At 38.9% G+C, this 15,928-nt stretch overlaps 1 protein-coding gene across 2 annotated transcripts in view; it reads left to right on the top strand.

Annotated features, from left to right (window-relative positions):
• Nucleotides 1-3,841: 3,841 nt before the first annotated feature.
• Nucleotides 3,842-15,928, top strand: part of WARS2 (tryptophanyl tRNA synthetase 2, mitochondrial) — a 99,718-nt gene continuing 87,631 nt past the window's right edge. Inside the window, exon 1 of one of the 2 annotated variants that reach the window (XM_045979436.1) lies at nt 3,842-4,091. In XM_045979436.1, coding sequence (XP_045835392.1) covers nt 4,002-4,091 — 90 coding nt within the window. In that variant the 5' untranslated portion in view covers nt 3,842-4,001. The remainder of the gene's footprint in view (nt 4,092-15,928) is intronic. The other variant, XM_045979430.1, reaches the window with a different exon arrangement.

Below are 15,928 nucleotides of genomic sequence, written 5' to 3' on the forward strand. Positions count from 1 at the left end.
GGGAAAGACGGTTCTTAAGGTAAAAAAAAGTTGAATCTGGAAGAAACTATGCCTTGGCTCTTAATTTTAAGGGAAAAGTGCTCTGAGAAAAATTCTATTTTGCTACCCACATCACATAGCCACTCCCTTAATTTTGCTAGATAGCATCTTCCAGGAAAACAAGTGATAGTAAAGTCTCCCTTAAGCCTCTTAAGCCATTCTCCCAAAGACCAGATAGGCCTCCCGCTTATTATCCTCACACAAAGAAGATGGATAATATGCACTTCCCCGCAGACTGCTAGGGAAAGACAGCTTCTTTTAATGTTAGGGGTCAGAGATGAGTACATCAACCCTTTAAAAATCATTTAGTTGCCTCGACTTGGACACGTGACACAAATATGTGTCTTTAGGTGAAACCTTGGCTTTGGATCAGCCCTAGCCTTAACTACTTCACTTTATACTGGTGTCACTTAATGTAGAGACCTTGTCTGGAGATTGTGGTTCTTTCTATCCTGTTCTTATTCATTGTGTGATTTTTGTTAAGGTACTTAGTATCTTTGGATTACTTTCATTGCTATGAAATGAGGGGCAGAACTAGAATTAAGCCAAAGGTGGTGGGGAGGGGAGGCAATCTCCCAGTCATTATTACAGTTTCCTGCATACTTCAGTGACACTCAGAAGTGATCTCACAGAAAGGAGGACTCTGTCTCACTTTGATTTAGGTCCTTAGAATCTGAGTCCAGCATAAGATGGCATGGCCCTACCCCAACTTATGAAGAGCAAGGTTTACCTCCACTATGGAATCTCCTCTTCCATATTTGAAAAACATATTTAATATAAAGGAAAGGTCATATTTATTTAATATAAAGGAAAGGAATGGGTTGTGCTTTAAGTAAGTTTTGAACATAGATGCCATCTAGTCGTTGCAGTCTGCAAAATTCTTCCTTAAGTGAATAAATATGTAGGGCAACTCTCCATTACCTTGATCAGCATCTAATACCAACCTGACACTTAGAATTAAATTAGAGAAACAAAATTAGATACTTTGAGACTGGAGGGCTGATTACACTACTAGAGCTAAGAGTGGATTTAAACTCTTTCCTTATCCCATTTAAATCTAACTAGATATAAACTCTCCATTACCAAGGAATAAAGGTGTGTCTGCAGAGGTGGAGGTTCCCCTTGATGTTCTTTGACAAGGAAACCTAATCCTTTCTTCTGACACACATGGTTGCAATAGAAAGCTTTCCCCAACTGCCAGTCTGGTTTTAATCTATTGTTTCAAGCAAGTTGAGATTTGCAGGGACTGTTAAGGAAAGAGCAGAATTACCAGAACTTATTATAAAATAAAAATGTTGATTAGAAATCAAATTTTAAACAAGTTTTCAAAGTTGTAGGCACAAACATCTGTAGACATACAGTGTATGCCAAAAGTATAGGACTATACTTTTGGTTTTTAACCGTATCTAAAGTCTGCTTTGAGTACAACATTTATACATCATTTTACTAAAGTTTGTTGGCTTACCAAATAATAGCAGTGGTGAAATAGTGCCAGTAAATACAGTGACGCTTCATTTAAAAACACTGTTGGACAATGAACTATTCCACAAGTGAACTTCTCATGTAACTGAACTATTCCTGCATTATGCAAGCTTGTAAAATGTTAATCACTTTGTATGCAAACATTTCAGAAGTGTATTATACAATTTTTCATTAAAAGATACACTGAATAATAATTTTCCTGAAGATTCAGGATTAACTTTCATCAGCATCTAATACCGACCTGACACTTAGAATTAAATTGGAGAAACAAAATTAGATACTTTGAGACTCATTAAAATTTAAAATACTTATTAAAATACGTTGACTGTAGTGCACTTCTTAGAGGAGCAGAAAATGGCGACCTTACACAATGTTGAGCTTTTTCATGCTACTTTCCCAATACCAAAAGGTTTCAGAATGCCGTTGTAAGAGTACAAAAGCAGATGAAACTAACTTGCCTTAAATTAAGACTAGTGTCTTTTCTGCTGTCAGCTTTCCCTCCTGGACGTTAAAAACATACCAACCTCTTAAAATTAGTTACATACTTTGTCGAAGTAAAATTTAGATTTAAAAGATGTGCCTGCTCTGTGCAAAGTATCATACTAGGTGCCGAGAGAAATATAAAAAATACAAAACATAGTCCTTGTTCAAGGAGCAACTTAGTTGGCTGAGTGACACTCAAGAGTCATCAAGTCACCACTGTGATGGGAAACAATTTATTACTCTAAGCTTAGTTTATTTATTACTCTAAGTTTCAGGTACTTTAAATTATAGATATTGAAGTTGTTCCACTTGTGCTCAGATATACCCTCTTCAATGGGAGTATGCCTTGGAAATATCTCCCATGGAAATATTATCAGTCACCTGAGTCTTTGTAGATAAAAGACTGAAATTACTGCTCCAGGAAATAAAGTGGGCAGGCCTGTGACAGCTTTCTGCTGTAACCCTCCTTTTATTGCTAGGTTTTATCTTCTAATCCAGATGGCTAAACATGTCAGAAGTCTAACCTTACTAATTCCTAGGGTCATTTAATTTAATTAATAACATATCTGTAAAAAACGGTATTTTAATGCTTAGGCATTTATAAAACTGAATGTTTACAAGGGATACTGTGCATCTTTATAATGATCAATCATCACTTCCACTGGCAAGCCCTCTTAGCTCAGTTTCAGTAACGACCACATTTGGGGGGTTTTAAATAACTTTTGACTTACTTCTTCTAATTTCCACCATCTGAGCTCTTCTATTCCACAGATTCTACCTGGTGGTCTCAAAGAGTTCCATACTTTTAATTACCACCCGTTTTGTAGTTTGGCTCTCTCTCCTGGCCTCCAGACCTATTTAATAGTCATCACATTTGGAACTACTGCACACACCTCAAATTTATGAGACAAAACCAAACTCCTAACTCATTTGTTTAAGAATAACACTTGATTTTTTTAGGGTTTTTGTTTTTTTGGCCTTCATCATTCCAATTCCTTCCCTGCTTATTTCTACATTACACCAATTGCGCTTAAATTTCACCAGTACTTTGTACCACTCTTAAGAGGTCTTAATATATGGTTTTAATTCACAAACTTTGTCTTAACCTGTTAAGATTTCAGTTGCTTTAAGAGTATGGGCATCCTTATTCCATTTATCTCGTACCTCTCCCTGTGGAAATGCGGTAATTTTCAGTATTTGTTCAATAGATAAATACAAGAAAACATATAAAGGAATTCTGACTAATCTCTTCTTGTTATATGTTTATTGATAGGTTCTTTTCTGTCTGGGAGCTTTTTGAGGGCATGAGCTGAGGCAGGAGTACAGTGTGGATTCTTCTCACAATTAACCCAAAATGCAAACAATTTCTTCCATCAGGTATCACCTTCTGAAGTCCTCCCTGGACCAGGCTTAAGCGCCACAATTTTAACCATCCTCTTCCCCAGTCTTGGGGTTTGCTTCTGTTAACACTTGAAACAGTGCTTCGTTTATTTGCCTGCTACGCACCAGGCCATGTAAGATAGGTGTTTTGCACCTTCAGTAGCCAGTAGACGGTAGGGTTTAACAAAGGTTTGTGGATGGGTTTAACAAAGATTTGTAGACTGAATGCATCAAATGAGGCCACATAAGTCTCAAAGGACCACTTAACCGGACTGGGTAGGCCACATTCGTAGAGACTCTCCTTAAAAGCTGCCTCTGCACGGCTAGAAGCCCAAAGGCAATTTATTTGACTTTCAATCTGAAACGCTGCTACTAAAATCCCCGAAGGACATTCTCCCACCACGAAGCCTGCACAAAGACTAGGTCTCCCGGGCAAACACTAAAACGCCAAGCCCCACCCCGTTCCCGTCCCCACCCGCTGGGCAAAGACCGGACTCCAGCACGCAGCTGCACAGAGGTACGCCCAGCGCTTACGCAGCAAGCCAAACAGCTGCATCTCTGGGACTGGCTCTCTGGGCAGACGTCACTCAAGTCACTACGGCTCCACCCCTCTCAAGATGGCGATGCGCTCAATGTGGAAGGCGCGTGGGTGCTGGAGCTGCATCCGGGCACTTCATAAAGGACCCGAAGCTGTTCAGACTCCCCAGGTAACCATAGCTGGCCTTTCTCCCGCCAGCTTCCCATTTGGCTAGGTCCTTCTTGTCTCCCCTCCCTCCACTGGTTTCTCTCCCCGCGTTTCCTCTGGAGAATACCCAGCCGCTTTTCTCCGAAGGTCCACTCTCCTAAGACTGCCTTCCTACTAGGAACGTGGCGACGTCGCAGGGATGCGCGATGACGTCACACGCCGTGGAGGGGAGGAGTGCGCGTGCGCTTGCCCACTAGGCCTCTACCTCTTTCCCTGAGAGCGGGATTGCTGTTGCCGGGCAACGCGGGAAGCCTAGTCCTCAATGAAGTTCACAGACCAGAGGGCGGGTCTTTCTCCAGCTGCCCGCCTTCTCACGGTCCCATTACTATTTCACCCTTCTTACTGAGGGGCCGGCGGAGAAATTAGAGGAGGTCTTGTTAGGAATCGGGCGATTTAAGTCGGAGCGGCCACTTGACATCTTCGTTCTGGCAGGGCGGCATATCAGTGTTACGTGTCCATGTGTCTTCCCCTCGGGTTCCTCATTCCCCAAGGCAGACCTGCGTGGAGCAGGGTCTGTAAGGGAATTACAAGTTGCCAAAGTGCGTCGTCCTGTCCGCGCCTGGCAGCACCGCTGTTTTCGTTACCCTGTCGTGCTGAGAGCAAGAACACCCGCTTCAACCCACCCCGTCAGTATTTCGAATTTTACCCTCAGGCGGGAGGAGGAAAAAAAAAAAAATATATATATATATATAGATAGATAGATAGATAGATAGATATAGATATGTCTCACCTTTGTCTTACAAGTACGATCTTGGTGGTAGGCACTTTGTTGTACATCTCTTGGGACATATCTTCAGAGACCTACGAAGAAAATTGAGATTCAGTGGTTATCAGATGATTTCTTGGCATCCTCGCATATTCGTGGTCAAAATGCATAGGTGTGTGGATTTTGTGTGGGAACTGGTGTATTGGAAAAGAGCACTAGACTTGAAATTAGGAAATCGAAGTTCAAGGGATATGTCTGCCACTCGCTAGTTCTGTGGCAGGACAAGTCAATCTCCCCGGATTTATTTTCTTTAATAAAATGGGTGGAGGAAGGGTGGGACTGATTGACCCATTAATGTTCCTTCAAGCTTTGGAAAATCTATGGCTCCATGATTATGAAGTCAAAGGAGGGCAACGTGATGAATTATGAAAACCAAGATTTGAGTTTAACTTGTTTTTCCAGTCATCTCATAAATTACTTAATGTTCTGTAGTTAAGTTTTCCTCCTTGAGATGGGCCTCACCAGATTCTTTAAGGATAAAGGAAATACCAGAGAGCTCTTTGTCAATGAAACAGCTACTTAAGTGTTATTTTACATTTCAGGCAGCACTGTTAGGTAAGAATTGATTCAAAATTAGATAAATCCATTCAGTACTCCTCTCTTTGAAGTTTGAGGGTTTGATTCTGCAGAACCAGAATTGGTTGATTACTATTTTATAGCTAACTAATAGCATATTAAAACCTGTGGTACCAAAGTAACTAAACCTTAGATCCAAACTTCCTCTTTCCAAACCGAAGAGGTGAGGATGTCATGAGAAATAGAAAATCAGAGAGAAAAGGAAAATAAGCTAGAGCCCACTTGTGATTACCCAGGGAGTTTTAGGGCACTAAGTTATTATAAATGCTAAGAGAAAAGTTCTTAAACCTCTGGTATTGTTTCACTGGAATTAATGAATATGGTTATCTTAAGGTTAATCAGCTACTAATCTAGATAGTTTCAAAATGCAGAATTTCCAGAACAGATCAGTGTTTCCAAACCTTTAATTTATCTTTGAGTAGACTAGGAATTAATTGTAAGCAAGAGCATTTCTTTTTTAAAGTATAAATCTACATGTGATTTTCAGTCATTAACTATCGTGGTTTGAAACACTAATGTAGTCTTTTGAAAGACCAACTGAGAAAAGATACAAAATTGTTTTCATAGTGTAATTATAATATTGTTTGTAAATAAATATTTATTAAATATATGCACACACAAAAAAGACTGGAAGGAAACAACCAGTCTTAACTTTTTTGTTTTGCTTTGGTCTTCCTAAGTAGTGGATTAAAAGTCACTTAAGTTTCCTTTGGCTTTCTATATTTTCCACATGTTCAAAATTGAAGATATATCACTTTTAGACTCAGAATAAAGTGTTAAAGTGTAAATCTCCAAATAAATGCATAGTCATTAATATCATCTGTGATATTTTAGATCTCTAAAACCCTAAATAGATACTTGTCCCACAGTGCTATTATTAAAATGGCCTTAGAAAAGGAATAGAAATTTATGGCCACTTTTCCTGTATGTATCTTCTTTTTCTCTTGAAAAGCTTCCTTTGAAGTCAAAGTGATTTTTGTGAACAGATGCAGAAATATGTGAAGGAAGAATTGGATTCTTAAACCAGATGCATTGGACGTTTTTACGATATCATAACCTTTGTAGAAAACAAAAATTATTTTGCAAGAGAATAGTCTAATAGAAAATACATTTTTATCATATGGATGATTCTATCAAAAACTAAGAAATAGCCAAGTTGCTGGTTACTAGTTTGGTTACCTAGTTACTCCCTGAGGTGAGAGGCCAAAGTGAGTGAGCCAAGGCAGCGCTATGTTGGAAACTATGACTGATAAAGTATTTTGATTCCTAGGTTGTTTTAACGTTTTCTTTAAAAAACAAAATCTTGAGTAATAAGGTTGGCTTTGAGGACCTTTAATTATCTCAAAGGCAGGTTTTTGCCCCTCAAGGCTAGAGATAGACTCGAGTTTCAAATAAAAAACAGAGAGAAATGGGGAATAACTGTGTTTCAAGCCATATTCATTGTGAGTTGTCTACAATTTATGTGAAAGCTGTTTATTTTGCCAGGTGTGACCTCACAAAAAAACTGTTGACGTTTGACAAGATGAGAGTAGTCGCAGAGTCAGAGGAATGAAGATTTGACATGCTACGTTTAAATAGTGATGGCATTAGGTAAATTTAAGCCTGTCATCGTTGGCCAAACACAGAATCCACACTTCTTGAAGCCCTAACTTATGATGGTGTTGTACCAAGAGTGAAAAATTGATGGATAGTAGACTTTTGCAAGAATATTTGTAGTCATTCAGTGTAAAATGTCCACATTTTGCTGCAGTTAACAACAAGCCTCTTTCTTAGCTGTCCTAAGTGGGGTGTGGCCAGTATTAACAGACCATTCCCAATGTTAATGGCTACCAAGTTTAACCATTAGATGAAGCAATCATGCCTGCAAAAAAAAGAAAAAGAAAAAGAAAAAGGCGATGTATTAAATTATTGTTCTTGTATTCAGTTCTCATGACTAGGCTTTTCAAACAATTGCTCCTTTTTAAACTTTTTTTTCTTTTAAAATGATTTCAGATTTACCAAGTTGCAAAATTAGTAAAATTTACCTCCTTCACCAAGCTTCCTTTTACATAATCATAATACAATGATCAAAGCCAAGAAATAAGTTTGGTACAATACTAGCTAAAGACACATTTGAAATTTCACCAGTTTTTCCACTAGTCTCTTACAGGTCCCGATCTGGGATCAAATCCAGGATCCCATGTTGCATTTAGCTGGCATGTCTCCTCCAATTTATGGCACTTCCTCACTCTTTCATGACCTTGGCACTTTTGAAGAGGATTGGTTAATTATTTACTAGTTTGATGTTTTCTCATGATTAGGTTATGGATTTTTGGCAAGAATACTACCAAAAAGAAACTGTTCATAACAAGGCTTTAAGGCAGGTATTAACACCTTATTTTAAATCATGAGGAAACTTACTTTAGTTAAGTAACTTGCCTAAAATCACAGCGCTGATTAATTGTGGAATTAGGGTGGTAAAATTTACTATTGGGATTTCCTTCCCTGTTTTGCAATTAATATTTGTTGTAGGTTTCTGTGATCTTAATGACATTAAAATGGGGGTAGCTTTCCCAGTGACTTTTCCCTTAGCTTGTCTCTGCTCTGTTTTGTTTATCTTGCAACAAGAGCTAATCAGCATGAATAGCTCTAAGGAGCTTCTATAGACATCATTTTGCAAGACAATAACTGAGGTGGTTTGATGGGGCTATTTCATCTCTGTGCTTTTCTTTTCTTTTTTTAAAATATTTTATTTTTTTATTTGACAGAGAGATCACAAGTAGGCAGAGAGGCAGGCAGAGAGAGGGGGGGAAGCAGGCTCCATGCTGAGCAGAGAGCCCGATGCGGGATTGATCCCAGGACCCTGAGATCAAGACCTGAGCCGAAGGCAGAGGCTTAACCCACTGAGCCACCCAGGCGCCCCTGATCTCTGTACTTTTCTTAAATGGTCTTGCATGGACCCACTCGAATGGCCCTTTTAAGCTTAATCTGCCTAGGAGTCCATTCACTTAAAATCCTTTTTAAAGATTTTTTTTTTTTTAAATTATTATTTGAGAGAGAGACAGAGAGTGAGAGAGAGAGGGAGGGCATGAGAAGGGGGAGGGTCAGAGGGAGAAACAGACTCCCTGCAGAGCAGGTCTCCAGGATCATGACCTGAGCTGAAGGCAGTCGCGTAACCAACTTAGCCACCCAGGTGCCCCTTTATTTTTAAAAAATTTTTTTTTTAATTTATTTATTTGAGAGAGAGACAGAGAGTGAGAGAGAGAGAGAAACCTTTTTAGATTGGTTTTCCTTGTGAACTGACTTAGCTTATTAGAAATAATTTTTAAAAGTATATTTGAGTAGATAGTGGAAACTATCTGGTAGATGGTAACTGATGAAAACAGAGAGGAGGAATAGTAAGTAGATGCTGAGGATTTTTGGTAGTAACTGTTCTTGGCATCCGCAGCCAAGAAATGCTAAAGAGAGTATAGGCTGCTCCCTGAGATCTTTCTCAGTCTATTGCATGGCTGTAGGTTACAGAAGAACTGTCTGCAGAGACTTACCCAAAATATATTTAAGCCTATATCCATACAAAATCCTGTCTTTCAGAAAAGGAATGGACATGTAGCCAGCACTTTCTATGTGCTAAGTCCCTGTGCTATGTGCTTTACACACTTTATCTTGGGCAAATAATATTGTACCCATTTTATAGAAGAGGAAACTAAGGCTCGGAAAGATTAGGTAACTTTCCTAGGTCAGAGCTAGTAAATGGCAGTGCCGGGATTCAAATTCAGCCTCATCTGTGCTTTTTCCACCGGTCCAGTCGTCTTCTCTTACCAAATAAGATCTTGTATCAATCCCTGTTAGATAAAACATAAAAGCAGAGTTTTTCTGATTTCAGGAGTAGAGGAGTAGCTAGAGCCCTGCTTCCTTGACCTCACTGCCCCCACTCCCCAAAACATCTGCTCCCCCCACACATAAACAAGGACCTGGGAGATGAGGCCACACAATCTTAAATTTCTTATGATGACATTTGAAAAATACTTCAGCTTCCTAACATATCCAAGTAAGTTTGTTGGCTGAGGACAACATATGATGGATGAATTGTGTTCTAGGAGCTGCCTGGAAAATAAGTAGTTTAAGAGTGTTCACTTTGATATGTATGTGTTTTATCAATAAAATGCAACATATGTTCTATTTATTTTAAGCTGCAGAGGCACTGAAGATAACAGTAGTTGATTTTTCTTCTTTCCTTCTCTCTGTCCTTCCTTCTTTCTTTCTAAACCCAGCTTACCTCTGCATCGTATGCTGGTCATTGTACACAAAGATGGTTCTCTGGATTCCCTCAGTCATTTTCATAACTAACCTGGCCTCTAGCCTCCTCATAAAGAATGGTTATCCAGCTCTGCTCTTGATTCCATTCTACTGCTACCATTCAGTGTTCAGGAATTTCTCTTTTAGAGACTGCAACATGAGGCCTAAGGCTTCTTTGTGAATTTCCACAGGAGCCATTTACTCATGGAGGGTGGCCACTGCTCTGCTAGTGTGAGACACTGGATGCAGAGAGATAATTTATAGGCACAGAGGTGCTATGTGGACTCCAGCTTGACTTAATTTAACTCTGTTCGAGCATTTACAGTTTTCTCTATATATCATTTCTTAGCAATACCATATCTTTTATTCCCAATAGGAGGCATAACACTTTCTCTTAACATCCCTGCTTACTGGATGAGTCAAGGTCATGTCAAGGTTTTCACACCACCCTGACATGAGTTCTATTGGGCCTCTAGCCATTTATCAAAATTCATCTCCAGCTTTCTTTTTTTCATGGCACACAGTCATCCTGGCACCTATTGAACGTACTTCTGGTTGGTTAAGGAACTGCTTTTTGACTGCCTGCTTTGTCTCCTAAAAGGCAGAGTTAAGGGTGCCTGGGTGGCTCAGTCGTTGGGTGTCGGCCTTCAGCACTGGTCATGATCTCCGGGTCCTGGGATCAAGCCCCGCATCCAACTCCCAGCTCAGCAGGGATCCTGCTTCTCCCTCTCCCACTCCCCCTGCTTGTGTTCCCTCTCTCGGTGTCTCTTTCTGTCAAATGAATAAATAAAATCTTTAAAAATAAATAAATAAATAAATAAAAGGCAGCGATAAGCCACCCTGATTTCTAACCAATGCAGATTCTCACAGCTTCTGCTTCTCAATCCCTTGCCCTCTAGGCCAGGACAGCAGCCAGTGTGCAGCACTGTCAGTCTCTCCTTCGCATTCCTGCCCTGATGCTCTGGCTGGTACTCACTATAGGGCCAGGCAAGTCCACTGTGGTTAGAGTCCTGAATGAATGACTTTTCTTCCATTGCTTCTTATCCCAGGTTTTTAGGATGATAGTTGTAGATTTTTCATTAAGGGTATGTGAAAACTTAAAGTAAAAATAACAAATCTCACCTTGCAAAAAATTTTCAAGTGGAATCTCTTATCTTCTGTAATATCCTGTTCTAATTTAACACTTCGTAGTCTCAAAAATGCTTCACATATTCTTTTAATCTTGAGTGCAGCATACCAAGTTCCACTAGTCACCTAAAATTTTGACTCATCTTCTAATTTTTTTAAACAGTTGTAATAACAATGAATCTAAGTAAATACCGGTGTTCTTCAATGAATACTGTTACGCTAAAAAGAAATTTTTAAAAAGTGAAAAAAAAATATCGGTGTTCTTTAAGGTTTTGGTTAAATGGGTGTTATTTTCATATTTGTACTGAAATCATTTAGCATTATTACAAACACCATGTAAACAACAGTGATGGAAGAGGTGGTACTAGCATGCATTTATGTTTACCACGTACCAAGCATGGTTTTAAGCACTTGACGTCCATTAGCTTATTTAATCCTCACAACCCAGGGAGGTTTGTGCTAATATGAACCCCATTTTTTCGATGAGAATAGTAAGAGGTTAAATGACTCACCCAAGGTCACATAGCTAGCAAATGTTAGAGCCAAGATATAAACCCTGGTAGCCTGATTCCAAAGTCTGTACCCTCACTGTAATAAAATGCCATTAAATTTTGAAACAAATTACCCATGGTAACATTCTGATAACTGCCTTGCAACTTTTAAATCCGTTTCATGAAAGCCACTTATATATCTTGCCATGGTGACATGTGGAGCAGAAATTATAAATCATCCTTTGTTGTCACTGCTCCTATGCTCTTGTTTGACTCAGTGAATTATGAAGAAGGAGCAAAGCTGTCTTGTGAATTTATCTCCATGTCTCTCTTTGGCTACTGCCACTAAAATTTCTGTGTATAAAATCAGGGCTTTAAACACATGAGTCCCAAGGTGCATGTAGGAAGCTCTGTTTACACACAGTCTATAGCTAAAAGGTCAACCTGTGCACAGCCCTGCAGGCAGAGGGGAGGTGGTGAGTGCTGAAGCTGATGGATGACCAAGGGACCACTATCTAGGGTCTAGTTGGGATTTATGGCAAGAGTACTTTCTTCAAAAGTAGAAGAGGTGCAAAGTGGGAAAATGGGAGAGATGAAAGTAATTAGTGGTGTGGGCTGTTTCTGCAAGTGATGTTAAAATGTTATGCTAAGGAATCCTCATTCCAAGGAGCTTTTAAAGGGGTCTCTAATTCAGTGAATGAATTAAAGTGAATTGTTTCTCATTAGTACATCAATTAGGATGCTGTTGAGGCTTTAAAATGAGCGACATTGAACAGAATTTATTTTACACGCCAAATAAAAGACTCCTCATAACCTCTTCCTAATACTCCCCATGAACAAAGACTGCATGGGCCATTCTACTTTATAGCCGTTCAGGCCCACACTTTACTCACTATGTTACCATGGGCTCCTTTCGGGAAGCTGGAGAATGTAATGGAAAAGGGATATGGAGCTGTTTACCCAAATCCCTGATTTGGATTCCTGTCCTCCCATGGGGAGAATGAGCTAAGCAGCCATTCCATAAATTTGCTGGAAGAGAGAAGAGGTCTCTTAAGCAGAGGCTAAGTGTGCAGCCTGAGGGAGCCCCAAGGGAGATGTTAAGGACCAGACTATGTGGAAGCTCTTGCCAGTTCCGGGGAGAGAGCCAGGTTGGCCCTCCATGGATACTAATTACCTGGCCATCTTGGTTGTGAAGGAAGATCCTTCCCTCTGGACAGGCAACTTTGGCTTCTCCAATGGCTGGCAACTTTCCAGCCACCCCCACACCACCAAGCTGTGAAACTCAGTAACCTAGAGAAGCAAATATCTAGAGAGTAAGCAATCACATGAACCTTATACTTGTCATTTTTAAGTTTATTGGCCCCTTCCTAAGAGGAAATGCAATAAAGCAGAAGGTACGTGACTCTTGGGATCAGTTAGGCCTGGTTGTACCAATTCTGTGATGCCAAGCAAATTATCTAATCTCACTAAACTTTGATTTTCTCGTCTGTAAGGTACTCATAATAATGCCTTACAGGAATATGTGGATTCGAGTTCCTGCCATATATATATGGCTCTTCCCAAAAGTCTTTTTGCCAGTGCATAGAACCTAGTGGGTCATTTATGCTGGATGATAATTATTTCTTCAATAACATGTAATTCTACTCAATGAACTTTCTCTCCTCTACCCTTATCAATCTTAATAATCCTTTGATTCTCCCATCACCATACTTTCCTACCCTTCCATTCCCCATCCCCAAAATCAGTCTCACCAGATTAATCCCCTTAAAGCAGCATTCTAATTATGGTTTTTCCCCTTGCTCAGCAACCTTTGGGGGCCTCTAATGAAATTTAATCCCCTTAGAGCTCCACATACAAGACTTTCCACAGTCTAGATCCAAAACACTTCTCTAGGCCATTGCTGTCTTACATGGATCCTTCGTCTCAGTGTTCATAGAATTTCTAAGTTCGCACAGAGCTCTTCCCTTTTACTTCTTTGTTAATGCCACCGTTCTTCATGGAAAGGCCTTTCTTCCCATTCTTATTTGTCTGTATTCCACCATTAAAAAAAATGAATCAGAAATACACAATTCCAGACTTCAAGTTATATTACAAAACTATACCAATCAAAACAATGTGGTACTGGCACAAAAATAGACACATAGATCAATGGAACAGAATAGAAAACCCAGAAATGAATCCACAACTATATGGTCAGTCTTTGACAAAGCAAGAGAGAATAATCCAAACGAAAAAAGATAGTCTCTTCAACAAATGGTACTGGGAAAACTGGACAGCAGCATGTTAAAAAAGAAAAAAGAAAGAAAGAAACTGGACCACTTTCTTACACCATACACAAAAATACATTCAAAATGAATTAAAGAGCTAAATGTGAGACCTGAAACCATAAAAATCCTAGAGAACACAGGCGGTAACCTTTTTGACATTGACTATAGCAACTTTTTCTAGATGTGTCTCCTGAGGCAAGGGAAACAAAAGCAAAAATACATCATTGGGTCTTCATCAAGATAAAAAGTTTCTGCAGTCAAATGCTCTACCACTGAGCTATACCCCCGATAAAAAGTTTCTGCACAGCAAAGGAAACAATCAACAAAAATAAAAGGCACCCTTCAAATAGAAGATATTTTGAAGTGGCATTTCTGTTAAAGAGTATCCAAAATATATAAAGAATTTATTGAACTCAACATCCCCAAAATAATCCAAATTAAAATAATCCAATTAAAAAATGGGCAGAAGACATGAATAGACATTTTTCCAAAGAATACATATAGATGGCCAACAAACACATGAAAAGATACTCAATGTCACTGATCACCAAGGAAATACAAATCAAATCTGACACCTGTCAGAATGGTCAAAATCGACAATGCAAAAAACAAATGCTCGTGAGGATATAGAGAAAGGGGAACGCTCTTACACTGTTGGTGGGAATGCAAACTGGTGCAGCCACTCTGGAAAACAGTATGGAAGTGCCTCAAAAAGTTAAAAATGGAACTACCCTACAACCAGCAATTTCACTAGTAGGTATTTATCCCAAGAATAAAAAAAAAACAGTAATTCAAAGGGGTACATGCACCGTGATGTTTACAGTAGTATTATCTCCAGTAGCCAAATTCTGGAAATAGCCTGTGTCCATCAAATGATGAATGGATAAAGAAGAGGTGATACACACACACACACACAAACATACATATATGAAATAGATATATAATGTGGAATATTACTCAACCATCAAAAAGAATGCAATGACATGGATTGAGCTAGAGGGTATCATGCTAAGCAAAATGAGTCAATCAGAAGGACAAAGATATGATTTCACTCATATGTGGAATTTAAGAAACAAAACAAATGAGCAAAGGGAAAAAGACAAAGGCAAACTAAGAAACTGACTCAACTATAGAGAACAAACTGATGGTTAATGGGAGTGGGGGTTGGGGGGGAATAAAATAGGTGGTGGGGATTAAGGGAGGCACTTGTCATGATGAGCACCAGGTGATGTATGGAAGTGTTGAATCACTATATTATACATCTGAAAACTAATCATCTGAAATTAATATTACCCTGTATGCTAACTAACTGGAATTTACAACAACAACAACAACAAAAACAGAACTTCTATATTGGTTCCAGGAAACTTTGTTCTGAAGTTGGAAATGGTTGCTCCCATTTTGAAATTTTATAGGACTTTGTACTTTCCTTATAGAAATTAACACATCCTTCCTTATATTCTGTCTCTGTTTATAGGCATTTGCTTTAGGACAGATGGAGAGTGTGCTCTTTTTTTATTTAGACCTTTTATGAACACTCCAGCAAGAAATGGCTTATAATTAATACCAGGATTCCACAGGTGCAACCTTAGGCTGCCACTCAGCAGGCAGATCTTACCAAAAGTAAGTTCATGGAGACCTCCACCAGTCATAAAAGCTGGGGAGGGAAGGATTCTTCCTGTTGAGCCTAGGCTGTGATAATTATATGTGTGAGAAAATGAGTTATTACTTAAATCTTTGGCATAATAATTCCTGTAACAGAAAGAGCTCAATAAGTATTTGACTGAATGAATTCAATGAAAAGTAAAGCCAAGGAGGTCAGATGAGAGAAAGGGCATACCATTGGCATTTAGCATATTGTTGAATTTAAACCATACAATTTTATGTATATTTCTATGTATCTAATTTTAGAAGATGTTCAGTGTTTGCTGAAGTTCATAAATGATCTTATTATTGCCCAAGTATCCAGATATTTATAAGTGATTGGAAGATAATACCAATTTTATTTCAGTGATTTTCCAAGAAGGCTGCTGTCATTTCCAACTTGTTGCTATAACCGACTTTTATTGCTACTCTAGCTCTGAATTTATTTTTCACAGACCTAGCTTATTATACTGCAGTTTGCTATGCATATCATATTAAAGTTTGCTACCTCTGTATAGAGAAAAGTATACACACACAGAGGATTAAGATGAGAACCTTTTATTTGGAGCATAGTTTTGCCTCAGAATACTGTCTGGTTCAATAAATATCCTGTATTATTAATATAACAACTGATGTTGTGTTTTCTAATATT

This window comes from Meles meles, chromosome 1, assembly GCF_922984935.1.
Source record: "Meles meles chromosome 1, mMelMel3.1 paternal haplotype, whole genome shotgun sequence".
NCBI lineage: Eukaryota > Metazoa > Chordata > Mammalia > Carnivora > Mustelidae > Meles > Meles meles.